The 15,210-nt window shown below is 40.9% G+C and overlaps 1 protein-coding gene across 1 annotated transcript in view; it reads left to right on the plus strand.

Moving 5' to 3' along the window:
• SLC44A3 (solute carrier family 44 member 3) overlaps positions 1-15,210 on the plus strand; it is a 190,502-nt gene that overhangs the window by 121,172 nt on the left and 54,120 nt on the right. Inside the window, exon 13 of the mRNA XM_082265861.1 lies at positions 9,884-9,967. Within this exon, the coding sequence (XP_082121987.1) occupies positions 9,884-9,967 (84 nt within the window). The remainder of the gene's footprint in view (positions 1-9,883; positions 9,968-15,210) is intronic.

The following is a 15,210-nucleotide window of genomic DNA, read 5'->3' on the forward strand; positions in this document are numbered from 1 at the left end:
GCACAGAGCTGGTGAAGCACTGAGCTGAGGAGGGGGCGAGTGTGGCTGGCTCAGGAGCACACTGCGAGGCTGAGCCAGCTGCCAGTCCAGGCATCTGGGTGGACCCCAGCTGTAAAAGGCCAGCTAAGTGACTTTTATTTATTTTTTTTGTGACAGTTTTAGGCTCCATTCACACCTGGACGTTTTCAGCTCCAAAAACGCTCAAAAGAAACGCTTCCAAAACGCCCAACAAGTAAAACCCCATTCATTTAAATGGCCCCTGTTCACATCTGAGCGTTTTGCAAAACGCCTGTAGCTGAAAAAAGTACATGAGCTTCTTTTTGGGCTGATTACCAGCGTTTTTGATAGATGTCAATGAAAAACGCCTGAAAAAGTCGCGGTAAAATCGCGGTAAAATCGCGGTAAAAAACGCTACGCTCAAGTGTGAATGCAGCCTCAAAGTTGAACTCCAAGCACAAAAACTATTATTTACCGTAAGTATATTTATTAATATCCAGAAGCGATATAAATAAACCTAATGTGCACCAATGCCTTTGCAAACACAGTTATTATCTTGTAAAATTAGCAGCGACATTAGCAGGCCCCCCTCACTACAGGCTGCCAGAAAAAAAATGACAGAAAGGAGCGGATACAAGACAAGTCACCCTGCACTAGGAGAGAGAGCAGCAGTGACCAGTCTGTATTACAGGAAGCTCCTGCACAGAGGCAAGGTTGCAGGCTGGACGTTCTAGTTTTTCCTGAAGGAATACAAACACATAAAGATTACAGTTCCATTTTTCCCTTGTTATACTGTATACAGCCTTATATTGCAAATCTGGGTGTGAATCCATACTTTAAAAAATATTTTAAAAATCCCTTAAAATGTTGCCGCTTTCCCTCCCCAGGCACTAAGTAAACTTTTTTTCCTCTCCCCTTTTTCCCCCGTTTCCTCCTACATTTCCTTTCTATATCTTTTCTACTTCTTCTACCCAACCACTTCACTTGCCTCCCTCACAGGCTAAATCCACAACCCCTCACACACACACTCCCCTTCTACTTCATCATTCTTCAGTAACTATAACTTGACTCTCTAATGAAAGTTTTAAAATAATTGTACAGTCTGGTTTTTTTTTTCTTTTTTTTTTTTTTTTAAATAAAAACATGTTTTACTTACCTGCTCTGTGTGGTTGGTTTTGCACAGAGTGCCCCAGGTCCTCCTCTTCTCAGGGCCCTCTTCTGTGCTTCTGGCCCCTCCCTCCTTTTGAGTGCCCCCACAGTAAGCAGCTTGCTATGGGGGCACCCAAGCCGAGTCACAGCTCCCTGTGTCCATTCAGACATGGAGCTGCGACCCGGCTCCTCCCCCTCTCTCCTGATTGGCTGACTGACTTTGACAGCAGTGGGAGCCAATCGCGCCACGCTGCTGTATCAGTCAATGAGGAGGGGAGTCCCGGGCAGCTGAGACACTCCTGCAACATTGCTGGATAAATATGGCCTCAGGTAAGTATTAGGGGGGCTGCTTTACTCGAAGAATTATCTGAAAAATATCCCCCTTGAGACATTTTAGGTCAGAACAATAAAAAATAAAAAATATTACTATTATTCTTACTATTTTTATATTGTATTCTTATTGTATATTTTTTATTGTTCTGACCTAAAATGTCTCTAGGGGGAGGCACCCTCCACAATGCATATGACTTCTACATTGCCAATTGATGAGGTGGGCGGGCGCTTTCTGCACACGCCCCACAGGAGCAGGGTCTGACCCCAATCTGTGTCTTTGTTTCAAATGTCATTGTATAGTATTTAAGCAAGGGCTTAGACATGCTTTTTCAGGCTCTGAGGAAGAGGCTAATTCTCGAAACGCGTTAGCCATTACGAATTCAAGGGACAACTTACCCTCGCATCCAATTACTGAGGACTGCGTTCCTTATGTGATATGCTTTTAACCAAGAACTCGTTTGTGAGTATTTTTAATCTTTCTACTTTTAAATATACCAACCAAAGGATAATGCACTAGGCCTGTGCTCACCAATACCCAGTGTTTGTTGTTTATAAGCTGACAGCAGCCAGCAAGGGCTGTAACCACTGCATCCCTGGAAGTTGGAGCCCTTGCTGGCTGCTGTCAGCTTATCCCTGGTGTTCTTCTGCATGCATGAGTATCTTGCAGAGTTTAGTGCTGCATTAAGAATAGTAAATGTTGTTTTAATGCATAAATCAGCCAGCCAAAAGCAGAATTTGGTTTAGTATTTACTTTGTGAAATGTTGCTTTGTAACAATGTAAATAAAAATTAGAAAAATATTACTGTTTCCAGTTGATCATATGAATAGGCAAGAGTGTTTTTTAGATTTGGATTTGGCCTCATGCACGCTGGACATTTTTTCTGCTGCTTTTACGGGTGTCTGGCTTTTTATTCTGCCTCTAAACGCTCCTGCATGTTAGCCTACATGTCCTTGCACACATAGACATTTAAAGGAGCTTGGAGGCCGAAAAAAACCCACAGCCAGCGCGTCCAAGAGAAGTGGTATTTTGGCAGAAAAAATGCGTGGTGTGTGTAAATGCATCTAAATGCGCGTGCACGTTAATTATAATTTTGGCCAATGAAATAAATTAATGCCCAAGCACTTGACGCACCTAAACGCATAACAAGAGTTTTGTCTGTCCAAATTGTGCAGCCAAGAGGAAAGGAGTCTAGGAGAGTTAGCATAACGTCCAGTGTGCATGAGGCCTAATGGGTATATTAGAATTTCAGAATTAGTCTAAACTTATTTTCATTAAAGCTGCTTTGGACTTTTCACCCCTGAAGATGTGGGTGGCAGACATGTTAAGCAGTTCAAAAAAATAGGACAAAAGAGTCTTTTACCAAAGAAAAAGAAAAATTATTTCCAAATCTCTATACATTTCTTAACCACTTCTGGACCGGAAGGATTTGCCCCCTTAATGACCAGGCCATATGTATGTGTTATTTTAATGGACAATAACGCTGTACCTAAATAAAAATTAATGTCCTTTTTTTCCCCCACAAATAGAGCTTTCTTTTGGTGGTATTTGATCACCTCTGCGATTTTTTATTTTTTGCCCTATACACAAAAAAAGAGCGACAATTCTGAAAAAAAAAAAAAAAAAAAAACAATATTTTTCACATTCTGCTATATAACATTCCCAAAAAAAATGTAAAAATTAAATTTTTTTAACATTTTAGGCCAATTTTGTTTTCTGCTACATTTTTTTGGTAAAAAAAAATCGCAATAAGCCTATTTTGATTGGTTTGCGCAAACGTTATCACGTCTACTAACTACGGGAAAGATATATGTCATTTTTATTGTTTTTTTTTTTTTTTACTAGTAATGGCTGCGATCTGCGACTTTTTGCGGGACTGCAACATTGCGGCAGACAGATCAGACCCCTGACTGACATTTTTGACACTTTTGGGGGGACAAGTGACATTACTATAGTAATCGGTGCTAAAAAATATGCACTGTTACTGTGATAATGACACTGGCAGGGAAGGGGTTAACACTGTGATTGATCAAGGGGTTAGATGTGTACCTAGGGGCGTGTTTCTAACTGGGGGGGCGTGGCTTGTGAAATGATCACAGAGACCTGTGTTCCTATATAGAAGGATCACAGGAGGTCTGTGATCATTCCAGGGAGAATAACGGTCAGCTGTGTTTACAACAGTTGACCGTTCTTCTCTCTCAGCGGGGAACGATCGCGGGTGTCAGGCGGCAATCGGAGCCGCCTGCCCCATGCATCAGCTTCCCTGCTGATGAGCGGGAGCGCGCCACTGGCGGCGCGTGCTCGCCCCCTAGCTGCCTGCGCGTGACCGACATATACCTATGGCGGTTCGCGCAGGAGCGGCTGCCTGCCGCAGTATAACTGCGGCGGGCAGGCGTAAAGTGGTTAAAAATAAACCGCATTACTAACATGTAAGGGCTTGTTCATGCTTTGTGTCCTAAAGGATAAGTTAACTTTTCATAACATGTTACACCCATATTCAGGGTGTAACATGTTACAAACGGTCCGTCCCCCGCACTTCCTCATCTGACAGCTAGCGAGGATCTTCTTAAACACTCTCTTCCAGGTATATTGTATCTGCTTGTCCATACGGGATGTACATCCACACAGATAAACTGGCATATCTGCTGGAGACCTGTATGGCACCAGTGTTCTGGTGATCGTTGGTGCCATGCTTTGCAGATTCCAAAAACAAAGTAAATAAATGCACATTTTTTTACCTGCATTTATTATTTTGTTTCTAAAAAGTGAACTTATCCTTTAAATTCTTACTGGAAAACTTACTGTATCTTTTTAAACAACTCATTTTCATTCAGTAGGTTCACCTCTTCATTACTACATAATCCATGAACAAAAAACAGTCATCAAAGATACATGTCTTTAAAACTTAACTCCAGGCAGATATTAAGGCCCCATGCACACTGGGGATCTTCGCAATGCTCTTCTCCTAGCAGGAGAAAAGCAGCTTAAAAAATACACGATATTGTCAAAAGTACAGGGAGTGCAGAATTATTAGGCAAATTAGTATTTTGACCACATCATCCTCTTTATGCATATTGTCTTACTCCAAGCTGTATAGGCTCGAAAGCCTACTACCAATTAAGCATATTAGATGATGTGCATCTCTGTAATGAGAAGGGGTGTGGTCTAATGACATCAACACCCTATATCAGGTGTGCATAATTATTAGGCAACTTCCTTTCCTTGGGCAAAATGGGTCAAAAGAAGGACAGGACAGGCTCAGAAAAGTCAAAAATAGTGAGATATCTTGCAGAGGGATGCAGCACTCTTAAAATTGCAAAGCTTCTGAAGTGTGATCATCGAACAATCAAGCATTTCATTCAAAATAGTTAACAGGGTCGCAAGAAGCGTGTGGAAAAACCAAGGCGCAAAATAACAGCCCATGAACTGAGAAAAGTCAAGCGTGCAGCTGCCAAGATGCCACTTGCCACCAGTTTGGCCATATTTCAGAGCTGCAACATCACTGGATTGCCCAAAAGCACAAGGTGTGCAATACTCAGAGACATGGCCAAGGTAAGAAAGGCTGAAAGACGACCACCACTGAACAAGACGCACAAGCTGAAACGTCAAGACTAGGCCAAGAAATATCTCAAGACTGATTTTTCAAAGGTTTTATGGGCTGATGAAATGAGAGTGAGTCTTGATGGGCCAGATGGATGGGCCCGTGGCTGGATTGGTAAAGGGCAGAGAGCTCCAGTCCGACTCAGACGCCAGCAAGGTGGAGGTGGAGTACTGGTTTGGGCTGGTATCATCAAAGATGAGCTTGTGGGGCCTTTTCGGGTTGAGGATGGAGTCAAGCTCAACTCCCAGTCCTACTGCCAGTTTCTGGAAGACACCTTCTTCAAGCAGTGGTACAGGAAGAAGTCTGCATCCTTCAAGAAAAACATGATTTTCATGCAGGACAATGCTCCATCACACGCGTCCAAGTACTCCACAGCGTGGCTGGCAAGAAAGGGTATAAAAGAAGAAAAGCTAATGACATGGCCTCCTTGTTCACCTGATCTGAACCTGTGGTCCATCATCAAATGTGAGATTTACAAGGAGGAAAAACAGTACACCTCTCTGAACAGTGTCTGGGAGGCTGTGGTTGCTGTGGCACGCAATGTTGATGGTGAACAGATCAAAACACTGACAGAATCCATGGATGGCAGGCTTTTGAGTGTCCTTGCAAAGAAAGGTGGCTATATTGGTCACTGATTTGTTTTTGTTTTGTTTTTGAATGTCAGAAATGTATATTTGTGAATGTTGAGATGTTATATTGGTTTCACTGGTAAAAATAAATAAATGAAATGGGTATACTGTATCTTTGATTTTTGTTAAGTTGCCTAATAATTATGCACAGTAATAGTCACCTGCACACACAGATATCCCCCTAAAATAGCTAAAACTAAAAACAAACTAAAAACTACTTCCAAAAATAGTCAGCTTTGATATTAATGAGTTTTTTGGGATCATTGAGAACATGGTTGTTGTTCAATAATAAAATTAATCCTCAAAAATACTCATTTGCCTAATAATTCTGCACTCCCTGTATTGGGACACCTACCTTTACACGCACATGAAGTTTAATGTCATCCCAGTCTTAGTCCGTAGGGTTCAATGTTGAGTTGTCCCACCCTTAGCAGCTATAACAGCTTCAATTCTTCTGGGAAGGTTGTCCACAAGGTTTAGGAGTGTGTCTATGGGAATGTTTGACCATTTCTACAGAAGCGCATTTGTGAGGTCAGGCACTAATATTGGGCGAGAAGACCTGACTCACAGTCTCCGCTCTAACTCATCCCAAAGGCGAGTTTGGGGTGAAGGAACTTGACTGGCCTGCACAGAGTCCTGACCTTAACCTGATGGAACACCTTTGGGATGAATTAGAGCGGAGACTGCAAGCCAGGCCTCCTTGTCCACATCAGTGCCTGACCTCACGAATGGGCTTCTGGAAAAATGGTCAAACATTCCCATAGACACACTCCTAAACCTTGTGGACAGCCTTCCTAGAAGAGTTGAAGCTGTTAGAGCTGCAAAGGGTGGGCCAACTCAATACTGAACCCTACGGAATAAGACTGGGATGCCGTTAAAGTTCATGTGCATGGATATATATATATATATATATATATATATACAGTGCATCTCTTTACTGCATAATCTGCATATAAGATAATCATGTTTAGTTGATGATAGTTATAGTTCAGGCCTTCTTGGTGATTTTTAAATACCCAGATGCTGGATTCAGAGATGCTAGTTGACAAATTAGGAAATTCCCTAATGCTCCCCTTCTATATTCTTTCTCTTTCTTTGTCTTATATTTGCTCCTTATTGAGTTATTGTTCACGCTTAAATTTTACGTTCTTTAATTGCCAGTATAAATGATTAAAGCTCAAATAATCGCCCCTCAAGCAATAGGATAGTTGAGGCAATTCTTCAATACTCCAATGAAAGCGTAAATAAAGAAAATATTATTAGTATGATCTGTTGGAAGTGTTTGAAGACTGGAGTCCAGAAAGAAAGAACAACATAACTCTTTCTGAATAGAATGACTTTTGAATGCCATTGTTTGTCATTTGGAAATATGGAGCAAGGGTTAATAGACTATTCAAATGAAAATTGCAAGGCAGCACAGGAAATGATGGCTGGCAGTATTGTATTATGTATAGTGATAAGAGCATTGTCATACAGAAAATGTAATAATGTGGGATCCCTTTCTGCAGAGCAGGAAAATGTCATCTATTCTATAGTAAGACTAATTCCGTTAAAGACAAGTTAATGAAATACATGGTCACAATTTAAAAGGGTTGAAAAAAGTTAATCATTCAAGTTTAGCTAAACAAACTATCTGCATTGCCTCAAAGCAACCAGTTAGATTCTCACTTTCTTTCTCCGACATCATTTCTCAGTGCAGGTTTGTTGAAAATTAAGTTTTGCTCTGAGTCTTCAATATTCAATCTTATTGTTATTATTATGCAGGATTCATAAAGTATAACACCAACAGTTTGCGCAGCGCTTTACAACATAAGGGCAGACAGTACAATTACAAAATAATTAAATACAAGAGGAATCCTGCTCATCAGAGCTTACAATCTAGGAGGGAGGGTCGAACGATACAAAAGGTAAAAGTTGCAGGGGGTGAACTGATGGAGAAAAACCCAGTTCTTTCATAATCAGTGTGCAGCACAAGAGCGGAGGCGAGCTCCTGGGCTTCGGCACCCAACTTGGAAGGTCTAGCCAACATGACATCTTTATCAAAACACTTTGTAATTACCTAAGTGTAAAATTAACTTATATATACAAGAATATGATTTATTAAAAATGGTACATAACTCTAAATGTAATTCAACAGTGTATGTCATCTAATCTAGGCCTCGGGTTTTTCTATTGTAATGCAGTGTGAGCATGGATAATTGGAACACTAGCAGGGAGTACCTCGAAAATCTGGAGACCCGGACAGCTGTGCATTGTGTTGAGCTGCACACCAGCTTTCCAGCATGTTGCTAGCAGAGGGTATTTTAACCCAGCTGCAGCAAATAATAAATAAAACAATTAGGTTCTGCAGTCATATTTGTTCTATTTATAAGGCATTTTGCAGTGTCTCTGGGGAGGATTGCAGGATTTTGACGTTATGCAGTCTCCCTCTCAAGCTTTAGAATAAGGTAGGTGGACAAGGCTACAGTGATAGGGAAAAACTTAACTGTAACTTGGATTGCATATTCGCTGTGTAATTGTTAAAGCCATTCAGGATCAAACAGAAGGAAACAACAGCTATGGGAATTTACCTAGCAAGGCACCTGGGTGTGTACAGATGCAGAAATGGAAAATAGAGATATTCCGCAAGCAGTGTTCTTGCATCAATATTGCCAAGGGGTGTATTTGGATTAAAAAAACGCATAGTTTTTCAGTCCAAACCAATAAAAACGGCTCAACATCCGGCTCAACCAATAAAAAACAAAAAAAAAAAACAGTAAAGAAAACCCAACCATACAATCCCATATATACAATCCTATACCCGCAGTTGATCCAGAGGAAGGCAAAAAAACCCCAGCAAAGCGTGATCCAATTTACTACAGCAAGGGGAAAAAAATCCTTCCTTATCCCCCGAGAGGCAATCGGATATTCCCTGGATCAACTTTACCTATAAATATTAGTTCCCATTTATATTATGTACACCCAGAAAATAATCCAGGCCTTTTTTAAATATTAGTTCCCATTTATATTATGTACACCCAGAAAATAATCCAGGCCTTTTTTAAAGCAATCTATTGAGCTAGCCAGAACCACCTCTGGAGGGAGTCTATTCCACATTTTCACAGCTCTTACTGTGAAGAAACCTTTCCGTATCTGGAGACGAAATCTGTTGTCCTCTAGACGTAAAGAGTGTCCCCTTGTCCTCTGTTTTGACCTTAAAGTGAATAACTCAACACAAAGTTCACTATATGGACCCTTATGTATTTATACGTTGATCATATCCCCCCTTACTCTACTCTTCTCAAGAGAGAATAAATTCAGTTCCTCTAATCTTTTCTCATAGCTGAGGTCCTCCATGCCTCTTATCAGTTAGGTTGCCCTTCTCTGCACTATCTCCAGTTTCCCGATATCCTTTTGAAGAACTGGTGCCCAAAACTGAACTGCATATTCCAGATAAGGTCTTACTAATGATTTGTACAGGGGCAAAATTATATCTCTCTCTCTAAAGTCCATGCCTCTGTTAATAGAAAGGACTTTGCTTGCTTTGGAAACCACAGCTTGGCATTGCATCCTATTATTATTGTTTACATTCATTCTGTGCAAAAGGGCAAAATCAAATGTCTGGAGGCTAAATTTCTTTAGATCGAATGTGAAAATACCACATTCTGCCCACTAGATGGAGTTGAGGAGCATACTTATACATATTCTCGATCTGCACAAAATATAGCCTGAGAACATTTGATTTTGCCTTATTTGTTCATATCGGTTCATATGCAGTTTCAATGCACAACAGCTATGCATTTTTTTCATGAATACACCCCTAATTGTTTTTGTTTTACCAGAGAAAACATAAGTACATAATTTGTGATCTGCTTTTGAATGAAGCAACAGCACTATTATTGAATTTCTGGTTTATTAGATGGCCATGTTATTTCCTGTTTGGCGTGATCACAGAGGTTATTGCTCTGCAGATTCTCGCAGCTGTCGAACCAGTTGTTTTCCTTCCAAAGAAGCATGTTCTGCTTGGTGGGAAAAACATTCACTTCATTATCTCTACTTTCAAAATAGTTCCACCATGGCAGGAAAAGGGTGTGAAAAAAAATGCCCCTGTTAGTATTTGTCATGAAGACTTTTGTTCCTTTTGTGGCATGCTGTGCTGAATGATGCAAATAAATGTTGCTTTCTTTTTGTTTCCAGGACAATGCATGCACCAGGTGTACGTCAAAGTGCTGTTTTGGCTGCTTTTGGATCTATAAAAAATGGCTGAAGTGCTTGAATCAGGTAAAGTACTTGTTGTCTGTCTTAATCCCTGAATATCTGACATCTCATTTAACCACTTGATCTCTGGCAGATTTACCCCCTTCATGGCCAGCCCATTTTTTGCGGTACATCAATGCTTTACTTTAACTGGCAATTGGTGGGTTATACGGCACTGTACCCCAAAAAAATGTATGTAATTTTTTTCCCACAAATAGAGCTTTCTTTCAGTGGTATTTGATCACCTTGCTATAAACAAAAAAAGAACAGCAAATTTGGAAAAATAAAAACATTTTTTACTTTCTGCTATAAAACCTATCCATATAAATAAAATAAAAAAAATCAAATTTACTCATAAATGTAAGCCAATACAGTGGGGAAAATAATTGTTTGATCCCCTGCAGATTTTTGTAAGTTTGCCTACATACAAAGAAATGAAGGATCTATCATTTTTATCATATCTAGTCTCCCTCCTCAAGAAGACACATGTACAGTCATGCCAATGAACATCTAAATAATTTTAAGAAAGATTGGGAGAAAGTCCTGTGGTCAGATGAGACCAAAACTGAGGTCTTTGGCATTAACTTAACTTGTTTGGAGGAAGAAAAATGTTGACTATGACCCTAAGAGCACCATCCCTACACCAAGCACGGAGGTGGAAATATGATGCTTTGGGGCTGTTTCTTTGCTAAAGGTACAGACCGACTTTGCCGCATTGAGAAGCCAATGGACGGGCCATGTATTATAAAGTCTTGGATGAGAACCTTCTTTTCTCAGCAAGAGCTCTGAAGATAGGTCGTGGATGGGTCTTCCAGCATGACAATGACCCAAAACATTCCACCAAGGCAACATAGGAGTGGCCCATGAAGAAGCACATTAAGCTCATGAAGTGACTTAGTCAGTCTCCAGACATTAATCCTATAGAAAATTTATGGAGGGAGCTGAAACTTTGAGTTGGCAAGAGACAGCCAAGAAACATTAAGGATTTAGAGAAGGTCTGTAAAGAAGAGTGGACCAAAACCCCTCTTGAGATGTTCGCAAACCTGGTCACTAACTACAAGAAACGTCTTACCTGTGTGCTTGCCAACAAGGGTTTCTCCACCAAGTACTAAGTCATGTTTTGTTTGGGGATCAAATACTTATTTTACTCACTAAACTACAGCCTAATTTATAGCATTTGTTTTATGTTTATTTCTGGATTTTTGGCTGATATTATGTCTCTTTCATTTAAAATACACCTAGTATAAAAATTATAGACCCTTCATTTCTTTGTAAGCGGGCAAACTTCTGCAGGGGATCAAAAATTATTTTCCTCACTGTATGTATTCTGATGCATGTTTTTGGTAACAAAAAATAAAAATCTCAATAAACAGATATTGATTGGTTTACATTAACTTTATACCATCCACAATCTATGGGATATATTTATGGAATCTTATTTCATTTTTTTATACTAGTAATGGCGGTGATCAGAGATTTATAGCAGGACTGCAATATTGCAGGGGACAATCAGACACTAAATGACACTTTGTGGGAACCAGTGACACTAATACAGTGATCAGTGCTAAAAATATGTCACTGTACTAATGACACTGGCTGGGAAGGGATTAAACATCTGGGGCGATAAAAGGGTTAACTGTGTGCCTAGCCAGTGTTTTTGTGTACTGTGTGCTGCCTTCACTAGTGGAAAAGATTGATTCTAGTCCCTGCTTTGCAGGAACACAGGATCGATCCCTTCCCCCCTGTCAGAATTGTTTACATAGGCATATCTTAGTTTTCTGTGTATTGCCGATGATGGGCAGATGCCGGAAGACATAGAGTGCCCGGCACCCATAGATCAGCTTCTGCTGGGAATTATCACAACACAAGCAACCTGTTGGCGGAAGTGCAGAATCACTTGTATATATACGTCATCCTGTGCCCAGCTAATGCCCTGTAGTAGTAAAAGTGCTATAGGGCAGTCAGCAAGTTGTTAAAGAGAAAATTAATCCTTACAAAAATGTGTACAAGAGCTGCCAAATTATCCACATTGTGGTTAACCAACCTGTGTATACCCTTCCAATATTTCGCACACCAGAAGAAAAGACTAATACACAGCCACAACCATGCAATGATGTTAAAGCAGGCGACGAGGATGTGATGCAACAGCTTCTCACCACCTGTCAAATTCTCTCTGAAGAGCGATCGGTACGCAAATCAGTCTTCAGAGAGCACGACTAGTGTAAACAAACTCTACAACCCTGCCAAAATGCACTTCAGCACTGTAAGTTCATGTGTTACAATAGATACAGAAAACACTAAGAATAAGAAAAAAAAAAAAATCAAAAAACGTCATGCCTAGTGCCTAACCAAAATTCCAAAATTGAAATTCCAGCAACTACTCCCTAGTGCATCAAAGGAAAAAATCGGATTTTTACAGCAATGGTTATTATTTGAAATACATCTTTTTAAATGAAGATATAAATGTGTAAAGGTTGTTTCAGGTGAGAATGTGTAACATAGTAATTAAATATTTAAGGCAAAGTACACCCACATGTTAGAGGCAAAGTAACAAACATTTAATTACTGGGTTAATGGAAGAATGACTTTATTTAGTGACAGCAGAACGACAGCTAACATGAAAACCTACAACTCCCAACTGGTTATACCTGAAATATAGAATTACTGGCTATTGATCTTTTTTTACAATTTATTACCGTGTTTCCCAAGCTTTCATCACAACTATTCAGACTCTGCCTGTAATTTAAAAGTACAGTTAGTCTACCAACCTACATTTTTACAGCTCTGTTTGCTGTACTGCCAGTCATTATACAGCTCAAAATGGTGTCACTTTCACAGCAAAAGTCTAGAAGTGCTGGGTGCAGGCACCCTGCATGTGATGCCAATAAAATCCTTAACAGAAAATGAACATCACATACATACCATCCATCTGGCTTTTAGTTTGTTTTAAATTAATAAAAAAGTATAAAATTCCCCATAAACAAAAAGGTGATATATTGCAGCTTATCAGTCCTTAAGATTTGGTGGCTGCATTAATTTTCATTTTTCAGGCTAAGAATCTTTACAGCAAGTACAGAAAATACCTGCTGATTTTGCATGAAATACAGAGGGTGGATTATCAAAACTGGAGCATAGAAAATCTGGAGCAGCTGTGCATGGCAACCAGTCAGATTCTATCTTCAGCTTGTTCTGTTGTGCTTTGGAAATGAAAAATAGAAACCAATAAGTTGCCATGCACATCTGCACACGATTCTGGCTGATCCAGTTTTTATAAATTCCCCTCAGAGTCATTGTCACTGGAACTGGAAGCAGAAACAAAGTTAATTTTTGTGTAAACTACTAAATCTATCACCCCATATGTAATCAGTGTTGGGGTAGTTACTCAAAAAATGTAACTAGTTACTAGTTACTTCTGTAAATTGTAATGAGATTACTTTACTAGTTACTGCATTTGAAAAGTAACTTCACTACTTATTACTTTACTTTACTTTTGAAAAAAAATATGAACAAATTGCAATGCGCATATTTATTTGTAGTGCACGAAAAAAACAATACAATATTTATTGTTTTATTTATATATATATATATATATATATATATATATATATATATATATATATCCACAGCGTGCCCCCTTTCAATGCCAGAGTGACCACAGCGTGCCCCCTTTCAATGCCAGAGTGACCACAGCGTGCCCCCTTTCAATGCCAGAGTGACCACAGCGTGCCCCCTTTCAATGCCAGAGTGACCACAGCGTGCCCCTTTCAATGCAAGAGTGACCACAGCGTGCCCCCAGATTGACCACAGCGTGCCCCCAGAGTGACCACAGCGTGCCCCCAGAGTGACCACAGCGTGCCCCCAGAGTGACCACAGCATGCCCCCAGGTTGACCACAGCGTGCCCCCAGATTGACCACAGCGTGCTCCCCAGTGACCACAGCGTGCCCCCCAGATTGACCACAGTTTGCCCCCAGAGTGACCACCGCGTGCCCCCAGATTGACCCCAGTGTGCCCCCTTTCAATGCCAGAGTGACCACGCAAGAGAGACCAGTGCACTTTCCTGCAGTGGCAGGCATCTTCTCCTCAGTCCTCCCGCTCTCCTCCTCGGCCACACGTTCCCCCGCGTCTCCTCGTCCTCCCGCCTCCTCCTCGGCCACATGATCCCCCGTGTCTCCTCGTCCTCCTCCTCGGCCACACGATCCCCCGGGTCTCCTGGTCCTCCTCCTCGGCCACACGATCCCCCGCGTCTCCTCGTCCTCCCTCCTCCTCCTCGGCCACACAATCCCCTGCGTCTCCTCGTCGTCCACACGATCCACCGCGTCTCCTCGTCCTCTCGCCTCCTCCTCGGCCCGCGCGAGATGTCAACGGCTTGGGTAACGCAGGAAAGCGTGTTACTCAAGCTGAGTAAAGTAATTTAGTTTCCGATGTTATGAATGTAACGCGTTACATTACTACATTACCAAAAAAAGTAACGTAGTTAACGTAACGCGTTACATTGTAACTCGTTAACCCCAACACTGTATGTAATGGAGATGAACAAGGACAGATATGTTTGAAGTCCAGCCTGGGGGACAACCATGGCTCCCTCTATAGATACAGCGGAGGAGTGAATTTAGCCATCCAGGGACATGAAGTGTGCTATTTCCAGGATTACCAGGTAAAAATACAAATAAAAAATGAACCATTTAACACTGACAGGGGTGCTTACAATGGTCAGCCTTTTTTATATGTACAGTATATAAAACCTTTATCCCAAAAGGGGAAAAAAACTTGTGAACTTGCAACTGCTTATGAAGTTTTAAAGTGGTTCTAACCCTCACATATACCTAGTGAAGTGACTGGCCTCAGGTGATGCACAGAGATTAAACTAAGCCTCCTACATAAGTTGTAGCTGTTTATCTACTGCCATTCAAAGTGCTGAATTTTTAAAGCTTGTCTGAGTTCAGAAAAAAGGGATCGGAGAGCTGAAGTTATACCCTGCAGAGCTCAGTGGGTAAAGCTCTGAGAGCTGATTGGAGGCAAGAGAGACACCTACGTCACACAGCACACAGGAACAAAGCTGAGACTGTCAATCTGCTGGAGATCCCTCCCATCACCATTTTTCTCTTGGTATCAGGAAAACTTGGCAGAAGCAATTATTGCTGATAGCAGAGGAAAGAAGCTGCAGTTAGAAATTACACTTAGTGCTGTTAATTGAGACAAGTACAAGTAGAGCAGTGTTTCTCAACCCTTTTCCAGTCGGGGCGCACTTGAAAAGTATTTTCAGTCC

Source organism: Pelophylax lessonae, assembly GCF_965119305.1.
Source record: "Pelophylax lessonae genome assembly, chromosome: 8".
Lineage (NCBI taxonomy): Eukaryota > Metazoa > Chordata > Amphibia > Anura > Ranidae > Pelophylax > Pelophylax lessonae.